This window comes from Takifugu rubripes, chromosome 9 (assembly GCF_901000725.2).
Source record: "Takifugu rubripes chromosome 9, fTakRub1.2, whole genome shotgun sequence".
Classification (NCBI taxonomy): domain Eukaryota; kingdom Metazoa; phylum Chordata; class Actinopteri; order Tetraodontiformes; family Tetraodontidae; genus Takifugu; species Takifugu rubripes.
This window is the reverse complement of record NC_042293.1, coordinates 11,261,298-11,273,776: the sequence shown is the minus strand read 5'-3', so window position 1 is coordinate 11,273,776 and position 12,479 is coordinate 11,261,298. Positions and strand designations below refer to the sequence as shown.

The window sequence follows — 12,479 nt, the reverse complement described above, 5'->3', positions numbered from 1 at the left end:
AATGGGACATCCAGGGTCCAGGGTCCAGTGCCAGGACTTTTGGCATGGGAGATTAAGGTCCTGCTCAGGGCATCTGTCTCTGCCCTGTCTCCCCTCTGCATTGTGACACTAACAGGGGCCCGTTTTTAGTCCTCAATTAAACTTTAGTATTAAATTAGTGCTTTTGCTGGAGAAGAAGCTAAATTTTCTTTTTTGTCAATAACGGTAATGACCAAAAAGAAGAAACACAAAATAAAAAAATACTCTAGAAATACAGCACATAAATATGTTGGATGCAATATTTGTTTTTCGCATGCATAGATGCATAGATTCAGATGTTCATGCATTTTTCAAATATAAGAAATGAATAATAATCTTTTTTTTAAATATAAATTTAGATATTTGCAAGCTTATGCACTAAAAACTGGGCATATGTCCAGAAATCACAGATTCATACTATCTAATTTATAAATTAAGACCAACATAATAGATATAAATTACTCTTAAATGACAATTGCTTTATTCCAATCCATTTATTTCACACCTATGATCGTCACATCCACAGCCTGTTTCCATGACAATTATAACATGAAACAGAACGCACGGTTAGCCAGTCTTTGTCTCCACCTAGTGGTAGCATATTGATGTGCAACCACAGCGCACTCATAAACCAAACGTAGAAAAAGAAAATTATTCAATTTCATTTGATTTAATAAATGAGTGTGTTACTGCAAAAAAGAAAAAAATAATATTCTAAACGTGAAATGTTGAATCTTTGCGTCACTGTGTTTGCAAATATCACCGACTTAATCTTTAAATTGGTTTTACTTTCTTGTTTCACTTTACTCCAATATTATCATATTATTATATCATTATTTTGCTCCTATTTTGTGTCCTTGTCCTTTTACATTTAATTTTGCTTTTTAATTTAAGGATAAATTTGTTTTTATTGTATCACACGTTGGTAGAATGAAATATGCTGCCATCTAGTGGTTAAACGATTAAGTGTACCAATTTTGGTACATCCAAATAAAGAGGAAAAGCTGTGCAAGATTTTAAAAAAAAGGAATAAATATAATAGGATAAAAACATAATAGGAATCCTTAAAATAGTCTATGATACAAATATAAACACCAGAAAGATACTTTGTGTTCATATGGCTTTTATTGACTGAGGCAAATAGTGATCTTTTGCCAAGGCTTTAAAACTGTGTGAACATTCAAGACCATTTAAGAAATGTGAATTTAAAAAAAAACCCCATTGTACTATATGGTTACAGTACAGGTACATATATACATTGAGATTGTTGGTAAAATTATAATGGCCCAGGTTCCTTTGACTGAACCATCAAGTACAAAGTTCAGGCATGATTGTCAACAGCATAACTCCACCTCTTGATGTTCCAACATCCCAGCTAACTGCTTTGGACAAAAAAAACATAGATATTTGGATTCATCTGTCACACAAACACATGAAAATCATTGTGACACAAGACAACATGTGCAATTTCACAGTCATGATGAGAAACTTAGTTCAACAGGTCCAGCCACAATAGAAAATCTGTACAGTTGTCACGTTTTTTCTGTTTTTTTTTAATGAAAACTTCCAGTAATGTTGAATATGAATATAAGAATGTTAACAGGCATTATGAGTTACAGAAGTTGCATTTCCAATGTGCAACATGAACTTCAACATGAGCCGACATGCCGCGTTCACAGCCTAGAATTGACCTTTTATTCGGAGACGACTTTGTCACATGGCAGAAGTGGACTCACGCCGATTCTCTTTGCACAGTCGTTCTGCAAAAAACAACATAAAACACAGTAAGTCTCATTCCTGACCAGGGTAATCCTGATCCAACCCCACGTCTCTGCTGTCGTGCAGCTCTCACCATGTAGTTGACGACGTTGATGTGATAGGGAATCCCTCCCATCTCGTCACACTTCTTCATGTTGGTCCTCTCTGGATCTCCCGCGGCCAGAACAGGGAAGTCAGGATCCGCCTGACAAACAGCAGCATGTCAGGATTTCATTTGCATGTTTTATTTGCTAGCCAACATGAAGACTCACAGGCTCCATCCCCCTCTGGATGGACATCAGGTCAGACATCCTCTCATTGAACCCGTGAGCAAAGTTGTCCGGGTTGATGGCCACAAAACATTGACCCTGAAAGCACAAACAAGCCGATGACGATGTAAGTGACCCGGTAAAGAGACCTGACACAGTCAGGGATGTTGGCACGCGTTGATTGTGCTGATCTTTAAGATAAGAAAGGTAAGAGTCTATTTCAACATGCAAAAGTTGTGTCTAGGCTCATTTTACCGACCGTATTACTGATCAACCAAACCAAACACGTCTACTGTGTTTTTTCTTAAACCGCTGGGTTAACTTGTCAACATACTTTCACCTGCTACTTTAGTTGCAACATATTGACAAAGAAACCTATAAAGGCAGGATCCCACTGAAGTATTTCTGCTACAAACACAGAAATCACGTACCAGGTTAGCTACACGATCCGTTACTTTCCAGGTTCGGATGTTGTTGCTGTACTGGGCGCCGGCCAAGATGCCACAAAACACCTCCACCATCATTCCCAGGCCGTAACCTTTGTACCCTCCTGAGATCAGAAGCAGTCAACGTGTAAAAGAAGAGCTGTGTCACGAAGAGCCAATTCATCCTACAAAAAGAGACTCGGACCCGTGGCCTCGCTGCCTCCGATGGGCACCAGTCCTCCTCCGTTCAGAACCTTCTTGGGGTCTGTGCTCAGCTTCCCATGAGTGTCGCAGCCCCAGCCTTCAGGGATGGAATCTCCACGTCTGTCATGGAGCTCCACCTGTGATAGGAGATAGATATGAGGCACCTTTCCAGATTTACCACCTTCAAACCTGTGACACACTAGGCAGGAAAAACAGAATAGTAACAAACGTCAGGGACGTGTTTGCAGGGTGACGTTGAGATCTCAGGACGCTGTCCTCTGTGCTTTGTAAGCATTAAATTCCCAGTTGTTTGTATTATGGTTGCCCGGTTGCTTTAGTCTGTAGGGGAATACGCTGTCCAGCTGCAATGCTTTTAATTGCCATCAGAGATTAATCCAGCACTGAGGTGTCGCAGAACTCAAACATCCCAGAACAGAACAGGATGTATGAGGCGAACAATGTGTGCAGACACGTCCCAGCGGGGGGACATTTAAATCTGACCACCTGCTTCCTCCTCTGCAAATAGTTCCCACTTACGGGTAACTGAAATCCAAAAGAGTTTGTGGTGCAACATTAACATGTAATTATTAAAAAACAAGTCTATGCAGCAGTTTTTAAAGACATTTTTGGACTTGCATGAGGAGCTGTCACTAAAAGAAATCCTCTGAAACTACCGACTGAGCACTTTCTGACCCCTTGCAAATGTCAAAGGTTCCCTCGTGATCATGCAAGTCGGCCAACAGGAGTTAATGATACCAAGAGCTAATCTGTGAGAGGGGCCCATAACATGGGCGATCGATCGGAGTCAGGCCCGTTCTTATTCCCTCTACGATGGACCAATAAACGCTCTGCGTCTCCAGTTCTCAGGAGCAGCGCTGCACAACCCGCCAAAGTGCTACTGAACGATCGAAACACGACATCACCTTTCCGAGGGCGACCGCCGACGTGGCCATGTCCAGGACGAAGCTGTCGCCGTCTTTGCCGGGAGCCGCCACGCTGATGGGGTTGGTGCCCAACGTGCACTGAAAAGAGCAGGTTCACAACGTTGAAGCGTGAGAGAGATCAGTCCGGACGCAGCACAACGATGCAGGCCGGCAAGATTTACCTGTTTACCACGGGTGGGAACCACCAGTGGGGAGGTGTTGGTGAAGGACATGCCCTGGGGGGGGGCAGGTTATGGCACATGTGATGAGACACAGCTGATCCACCATCGTTACGCATTTCAGGACTGGAATAGTAAAAGATCAGCACTCTTACAATCATGTTTTCCTTCAGAGCCAACAGTGCATAGTGTCCAGCGATCCCATAATGGTTGGAACCTAAACGGGACAGTTGGGAGACGGTGAGGTTTTCAGTCATCGTTCGGCGATTTCACCGATGAGGAGTTGAAAAACACACCGCGAGCGACCACCCAGCCGATGCCGGCCTCTTTGGCCTTCTTGATGGCCAGGTCCATGCAGAAGTTGCCAACAACAGGCCCCAGCAGGTTCTTCCCGTCCACCAGCGCCGTGGCTGCACTCTCCTTCTCCACCACCGGCTCACCGTCCTTGGCGCAGATTCCGGACTCAATGTCCTTCACGTACATGTCTGCCAGAGAGACGGATCAAAGTAGAGCGACTCCACGGTCCTCTTTCAAACGCGCCCTCCCCCATAACGCTGCGTCCACTCACCCATCCTGTTGAGCCCATGGCTGTAGTGCCCCCTGTGGTCTCCCTCCACCAGCACCTCGGCCAGGCTGCGGGCGTGATGCGGCTTCGTGCCCACTGCTACCATACAGCGCTCCACAAAGCTCTGCACCTCCGCCTTCGTGATCAGACATCTGCACAGGAGGAAGGAGGACAGTTTAGTTTATTACAGGACAGGAAACAGACCAACAACACAGATAGTTTGGCTGATTATTGTCTATTTCGGCTACAAATAAAGCCAAAGAAGCCCCAAACAACCTCTCCTACAGCTCAGGCGTACTTGCGTGTATGGTATTGCATAGCTTCATGCACGGCAGTGTGCTGACACGTGGTGCTTGAGGGAGAGCAGAGCTCCAAGATAAGGAGGAAGTTCATTGTCGCCGCAGTGACGACATAACCAGGAAAAACTTTAAGGCCATGGCGCTAAACTACGAGGGGGCGTTGAGTTAAACGGAGAAAAAGCAGTCCGCGAACGCATGTTTCTGTGGCGCTGTGTGAATATGGGCTGCAGGACATCACAAACTAGGGGGAAAAATGCCCACAATGAGGCAATTGTGTCAGTTTCTGTCACACTTTGAGTCACATGCATGTGAGAACTTCACAGCACGTTTAGGCTTCAAGTTCCTCTCCAGCAAACAAGGGATTACCCAAAGATAACAGGCGTCACAAGCTCGGCTAAATGAACCACACATGGCGCCTGCACAGGAGAACGTGCGCTGGCGAAGTCAGGAACAGCGGACGAAACTTTATTTACTTGCTGAATTAGCCGGAAAATGAAACTAAACTCAACTCTTCTCTTGACTAACTTGTTTTTCTTCCTACTGTTCTTATCGTTGCCACCGCCCCTCTCTGTTTCCACTGGCCACAGTTAAATGGAGTCTTTTGGAATGTGCTATAATTTGAAGCAGGCATGCGTTGGGGCCGAGCTGCCCCTGCTCCCTGATTGGCTGACTCCTTGTTTTCTGTACAAACAACTTTGCTCAAAAAGCTGAAAAAAAGGTCATAAAATATCAGTCCCGTGGGCGATGTGGATGCTAGCCAGACAAGGATCCAATAACTGCTTACGGTTCCCACTTTCTAACTGATTTGAACCATTTACGCGACCCTTCCTGCAAAAACTGGGACGAAAACTTTTTTTGTGAAGCTGTTTCTGATGAAGAAACCCGTATAGTTGCGCAACCCCACACTCCCACTGCGCCCCCATCACTTACAGAAAACAGCCACCTCCTCTTTAGCTGTATAATTTGTGGAAGGAACCCCCTTTGCAGCCTCCGCCAGAGCGTGCAAAACTAAACTGTTCATCCAAACATTTGTCCTTTAAACACTTATCAGTCATGAGAAATGGAACAGTCACATTTCTCCCAGGGGTCAGTGACCTCTGGGAGAAACTGACTGTCCCAACAATCAGTTTCACATATCGGTGCTGGAGGGAACGAGATAAAGGCCGATTTAGATTCCTTCGCCCAAAAATCCAACCTCAGCCATGTTCTTATCTTCACAGTCTTTAAACAAACTCATTTCTATGTACATTTAGCAGTGAGAAACCCTGCACTTAAACCAATATGGGGCCACCTCTGACACAGCCGGTGGTCTCAGGTTGGGGGGAAGGTTGCCGAAAAACCCAGGAGTGCATTTAGGATATCAGGAGGAGCCAAGCTGGAACTTATGTAACATGTTATGCAAGAAACCTGAAGACAACCACATGTTCCGCTCGTAGTTTGGGGGTTTGATGTCAATCAGATGTGGAGGGTCTGTGAATAAAACACAAAGGAATGCTTTGAGGCAACAACGCGATGGAAACCTGACGACACTTGGGAATCTGGCCCTGTGTAAATGCTCGTTCTCTGAGAGGCCCGAACGTCCTTTTTAGATTCTGCATACGAGACACACGTGGGAGATAGATCAGCAGAACATGAAGGAAAATGTCTTGTTGCACCTGACTAATGACCAGAGGTTTGCATCTGGAGCACAAACAGACCTCTTGAATCCCTCCATATAGACCCCCCCCCCCCCACACACACACACACACACACACACACACACTTCTGAGGATTACAGTCAGGGTTATCTCCCCACTATACTTTCACATATGCATCTTTAATACTGGAACATTTCCAGCAGCAGGCCAGCAAGGTACTCCAAGGGTCTAAACTCCAGGCAGTGTAGGTGCGTAATTGTGGGACAAAGTTCAACCATACCAGCCTAAAGTCTGCCTGCAGATAGAAAGCTGAACCCTGGACTGACGCATGCGGACAACATCAGAAATGTGCGGGTTCGCCCTTTTCCTTTTGTTTTATCTCCTCAACTGTCAAAGTGCCTAAACAGCAAAAACACAGTCGATCCGTTCAGTTTTTGATAGTTTTGCAACTTGGGTATTCAACACCTCAAAGGGAAACGGATCGCTTCCCTGTTGTAGTTAACGCTGCTGCGCAAATACAACTACACACAGACACACACCCTTTTGCATTAAATGCGGGAAGTTCCATGCTGAAAATATATTTCTGCATTGTGCGACTCAAGAGTTTTCGCGGAAGGTCTAGTTCAAGTTCCTCTCTGCTGCTCCATCATCTTCCTCAGTCCGAGCCGACCCGGGCCTTCTGCAGTCCTACCTGCTCATGGTGGTTGTCTTGTCTTGGGCTGCTGCGGCTCGATGTCGGTTCGTTGATCTCGGCCTCGGTGCTGGTGATGCGCTGGCGAGGAAGGAGGACTCGGCGACCGGCGAACTTGCTCTTCAAGCCCGCGGACGGTTGCACGTCAACGCCCAGTATTATCGAATCTCTCAGGTGGTGTCGGGTGTCTGCTGTGGGCGGGTCAGAGGAGAGGCTGCAGGGCAGGATCGAAGCCCGCCGAGGTCGCTGAGATCCGGGACAAACGCGGCTGTTTACTGTCAGAGGTGCGCTACCTTCATGGGTCACATGCTGCCCCGGAGGGTATCGACCTCTAATCAGGGCGTGTGACCTCTGCACTGCGCACCACTGTCCAGATCTGATCTGATTTTATACTTCTTCCCTTGTATTCACAACAATAAAAAACAGAAAATAAACTGTCGGCTTAAAGGTGGAGTCAGTTACAAGAGAGAACCTCTTAAAAAAGGATTGTTGCTCCCTCTTGTGGTCCAAATCTGTCCCATTCGAAGATCTATATGGGAGTTTCCTGTCTGACAGAAAGACCCACCAGTCATATGAAGAGCTCGGAGCGGATTTCCGCCATATTTGTGGGTGACATTTTTCAGCTCTCCTGACTACAAAACTAGTCACAGTATCAGTCCTTCACTCAGTGCAAACACTAGAATACTATATTGTCTATGTTCGATGTAAATCAGATTTCCTGCAATAAGGGGGTGAGACACTTTGGCCTAGTTTACCTAAAGGATCCATCGAAAAGGGTCACAAATCAGCTTGTACTTTAACCTGTTTCATCAGTGGCATGTTCATAGATAAGAAAACGATAGTGTGGAAACAAGTTAATCACCAGGAAGACCAATCAAACAGCATTCAAGTCTTTCAGAGAACACTGTGACTAAAGTTTTTCAAAAGCAGCACATAGAAGTGGGAACGTGTCAGCAAACCCAGAGAGGCAGCGTTATAGCCAACCCACGTGGGTTAGAGCTAAATTAAATCAAATTATACATTAAAGTGTTTCTGTTCCTCTGCCTGCATGTCTACAGTTCCATGTGTGCTTGTTTCTACCTCATTATAGACGTAAAGTCTATTTTTAAAGGATCAGAAAGGCTGCATATAAGCCATGATGCCACCCACAATATTTAATGTGGTCGAGTGAAGCCTGTGACAGATGTTTGTTTACATCAGTGGTGCCTTTATTTGTGTTTAAATGAAGAACCGTGACTATGCAGGGATCCATCCCAGTGTGGTTGAAGATGTTGGACTTTAAAACTCAACAGACCTAAAATGCCCAAAAGAGCTCCCCCCAAAAAACACAGCACACGAGAGCCAAGCTCAGGTGGGCACAGACACAGCAGAGACACATCCACCTGGCACCAGCAGCAGTGCTTGGACTTAAATACAGGTCAATCAGATGATCAGACACAGGTGTGCAGACAGGTGTGACACCAGCACAGGGGCCAGAGAGGACGAGACACAAGAGCAGGAAACAACACTGAAGTCGTTTCAAAGCCAAAAAGTTACGACATTGTGAAAGAGAACAAATATTAAACACACTAACACAATGAACAACATGGAGTTCTCCTGACATGTTCTGAGGACACGTTCTGCAGCCTGTAGTTGGCGACAAAGTTGCTTCGGCTTCTGTTTTAGGCAGTTAAAAGAAGTTTTACGCATAAATTCCTTTGAGCTGAACTAACATGCCAGATGTTTCCAAACAGCATTAATCCAACCAGCGTTTTAATCACACCAGAAAAGCATAAACCCACATTTATCATCTTAAAGATAAACCTCGCTTGCACCCGGGGGCTGGTTCACTGGCCTCAATGTTACATGCAGAGTTTATAAGACCACAGTTTCTCATTAAGTTGTCTTTTTTGGACATATTACTACTGTTAATGTGTGTTAGTGACTTTTATTCATGTATCCTGCAGGGACAGTAAAATGTGTCCCGATTTATTAGAGCTGTCTTCTAAAAATCACCCTTGAATGGGATCATTTCGCAATTGTAGGTTATTTTGGATTATTTTAGGATATTTTTGAAAACATCAAAATAGTTCTGAGCTTCTGCTGAAGTTCCCCCAATAATGGTGATATTGTGAGTCAGACAGACGGACATTCTTGACACTGATTCACAGTAGCACAATTGTCCATGTGTGTGTCCCCGCCCCCTTGATGTGTGGGGGTTTAACTGCAATAAACAGAAAAAGTCAAACAAAAAGTCAACCGTTTCTCTCTGTTCCTACCCTGTCATTTCACACATCTCAAACATCTGTAAACATTTCTGCAGCCGCACGCAGGGAAAAAAAATAGAAAGTTGGAAGCTTTAGGTTGTAATTTGGGGCGTTTCTAAATAAAGCTGGGAGATGGAGCCGGGCTGCCCTGGAAGCCCAGAGGGTGGGAGGTCCAGAGGTTTGGAGCGTCCACATCTTCAAAAGCAGGACAGGAGACGGGAGGACAGACTGATCCTCGGAAGGCTGCAGCACCTTTTCATTAGCCTCTGGACTGGAAGGACGTGCACATCAGCGGTGCCTTCAAAGTCTTTATCCCAGAGAACACAGGACGTCAGAACACCATGGACACATTTGACATGATGTCATCTGATTCTTCAGAATGGGACCAGATTGACTGGAATCATGTCTCATTCCTCCTCAGGCAGGTGGTTTGTGTGGAAGGCGTCACAGCTGAGGGAACATCTGAGCAGTTCAAGGCACATGTTCTGTTTATACTTGCAGGCCCACCGCTGGAGATAAAAAAAGGGCCTCGTCCTTTCATTTAGACCCTCCCAGTCCAACCACATTGGCCAAATTATTAGTTTAAAACCCAGAGCAGGTGCAGAACCTCTTAATCTGCATGAGTTTGAAGTATTCAAAATAAGAACCTTTCGAAGCAGAACTGATTTATAATTTTACTGAGCTCAGTCAGCAGACAGATAATGTAAAGTCCAACTACTTAACATGGAAAACACTAAAATACAATAATAATACATGTTTGGAAGAATTAAATGAGTCAAACAAATAAAGAAGGAAAAACAACTCAGTATTAATGAGTGGTGAATGTCCCGCGACAGAGAACATGTTTCAATGCAACACCAAAATAACCCAAAGGGATTGAATGCCTCCTGGGAAGCCTGGGAAACTGGCCCGTGACCTTCCCTGTCACAGGAGCATGTGAATAAAGATGCAACACATGTGGGCATGTTCAGAATCCTTCCATCTGAATACGGATCTCAATCTGAATATGTTGACCATGTGATCAGACCGGCTCAGCAGTCGACTGCTCTCTTTTCCCACATTCCTTAAAGTATAAATACAACAATAAATAACAAGAAAGGTTTGACTCCCCACCCATCTGATGTTTCTGGTTTGTTTCTTCGTTCCCATTAAGGGTTTGGTCTTCTCAAAGGCAGCATGTGTGAGCGGAGCTGTTGCACCTCAGTAATCTTACAAAAGCTCATCAATAACCTCCCTCTTTGATGCCTCTATTTGATATAACTCACAAATTAAGGTTTGTTGTCATAATCAAGAACTGAAAATAATTAAAGAATTCTCCATTTTAGCTGATGTGTCACCTTCGCTAATGCCTTCACCGAGTGTCGACGGCTCTCCGGAACCCTTATTGGATTTTGGTTTGACAATTCCTGTCTACCAGCTGAACAGTTTCATAAAGTTTTGGAAGCCGTCCTCGCCGAAGAAGTCAAAGGAGCCTGGGGACGAGCCCTGGGAGGTTCCCAGGTGGATGAGGAGCAGCACCAGCAGGACCACGAAGAGCAGCGGGATCAGCAGGTTCCAGCCGGCCGCCAGGATGTTGTACCACTTGGCCTTGTCTGAACACTCCTGGGCGAGCTGCAGGTTTCCCTGCGTCTTCTGATCCCTGGCCTGCACAGATGCAATCAAGCACAGCAGTTGCTTCGCTTTCAGGGCTTCGCGGTAACCTGTAGGTTATTCTCTTTCCAAACACTAAAGAAGAAAAATCCCTACAGCTACTTACAGCTGGTGTCCACCTTTTTTTTTTTTAAAGGACACGCCTGAGTCTTTCCTGAGTACTCTCTAATTTCCCATGAGCCCAAAAATAAGATGCCAATTACCCTTTTTTCTTTCCTCTAAGAAAAGCAGCCTGTCTATAATTTTGGACCCGTATTGGACCCGTGACTCTCTGCTGCGCCCACTTGTGCAGTGGACCTGAGTAAAAGGTCATCCACGCCCCGCTATGACGACCTTCAGAATCTTTTCTTGTTTTTTGAGGTCACACGGATGGATGACTGCCTCTATACTCAGGCTCGGTCTGTAATATTTCCAGAAAGCTTGAAATTAGAGATAACAGATACGCTCCTTACCACCACCTACAGCTGAAATGAAAAGAGTTTTCACAACTGATCAGGAAATCTCGTAAAGAAGGACAATATGATATGAAGTCTCTCACCTTGATGGAGTAGACCAGAGCCATGAATCCCAGGCAGCAGAAGTTCACGTACAGCGTGTTGCACAGCGACCACACCAGATAGTCCCGTGGAGGGTTCTGATCGACGTGGCCCATGTTGACCATGGTGGACCCGCCTGGTTTACGGGCAGACTTACAGTTAGTCAGCGGGGTGCAGTCGGAGGGGAAGTGGTACGAGTAGTTGTCCATGTTTTGACCCTGATTCGACGAGCCGCCCAGGTTTCCGTGCGCTGTTTCTGTTCGGAAGGTGGCTCCCAGAAGCCTGAGAGGCTTATAAAGGCCGGTGAAATGGGAGGTGAGAGGCAGAGGACCGATGGGCAGGAGCTTTCACGCTATAGCAAGTCTGTCATTATGCGGTCAGGCCCGAAATAGAGATAGGCAGCGAAGGAACGCTGTTTGAGGAGGAAAGACGCCATAAGTCTCCATATCTTCAGCTCTAATGGTGGAGTTTAGTAGCAGAAGAAGAAGAAGAAGACATCATCAAATGTAATGACTTTCAACAAAGTCACATTCCACTGGAGTGTCTCGGAACAATTCCCCCCATTGGCACCTGTTTCCTCTCTCTGGTTTAGATTTATGAAAGAGTCTCATCCCAATTAACAGTAAATCTAAACAACTCAAAAGTCATGGAGTCTGAACACCTTCCTCCTGGTTGTCATGTAAAACTCAATTACATAAAGTGTCCACAGTTCCAGCTACAATATAGCTTTGTTTGCCAGATTGGAGAAACTCTGGTAACTCTGCACAGCTTAGCTTTAAACCAGTTCAAGCCTCAGTTCAGTTAGTTCCTCCTGCTCCTGTCATGGCCTTTCCACCAAATGATGCTGAGGTATATGGGTTCCTAACCTAGTCCCTAACCTTGCGCCACAGGCCTCTACCCATACTTGGGCCTTCATTTGGGTCTGAAATTCAGTTAGCATCTTTCCTTTTCAAAAACCTCTACATCACTGTTACTTAGATGTTAGCTAGCCACAATGCTGCTGTCACCCTTACCTGACGCATCCACGCATCCTTAAGTCTCTTGACTCAAATTACAAAGTAATTAGCTACCTGCTGCCA

General features: G+C 45.3%; 2 protein-coding genes across 2 annotated transcripts; both read right to left on the bottom strand.

The window, feature by feature from the left end:
- Positions 1–1,573: 1,573 nt before the first annotated feature.
- On the bottom strand, positions 1,574–7,273 carry LOC101069440 (uncharacterized oxidoreductase YjmC-like). The gene is made up of 11 exons (XM_003967476.3): positions 6,969–7,273; positions 4,345–4,493; positions 4,073–4,261; positions 3,932–3,993; positions 3,780–3,833; positions 3,598–3,696; positions 2,676–2,811; positions 2,477–2,595; positions 2,049–2,144; positions 1,871–1,981; positions 1,574–1,778 (listed from the first exon to the last, which is right to left on the bottom strand). Exons 1-11 carry the CDS (start codon positions 6,974–6,976, stop codon positions 1,713–1,715), a joined length of 1,089 nt encoding a protein of 362 aa, XP_003967525.1. The 5' UTR covers positions 6,977–7,273; the 3' UTR covers positions 1,574–1,712.
- Positions 7,274–9,883: 2,610 nt separating this feature from the next.
- On the bottom strand, positions 9,884–11,663 carry LOC101079827 (interferon-induced transmembrane protein 5). The gene is made up of 2 exons (XM_003967606.2): positions 11,403–11,663; positions 9,884–10,858 (listed from the first exon to the last, which is right to left on the bottom strand). The coding sequence occupies exons 1-2, from the start codon at positions 11,607–11,609 to the stop codon at positions 10,625–10,627; spliced, it is 441 nt and encodes a 146-aa protein (XP_003967655.1). The 5' UTR covers positions 11,610–11,663; the 3' UTR covers positions 9,884–10,624.
- Positions 11,664–12,479: the final 816 nt, after the last annotated feature.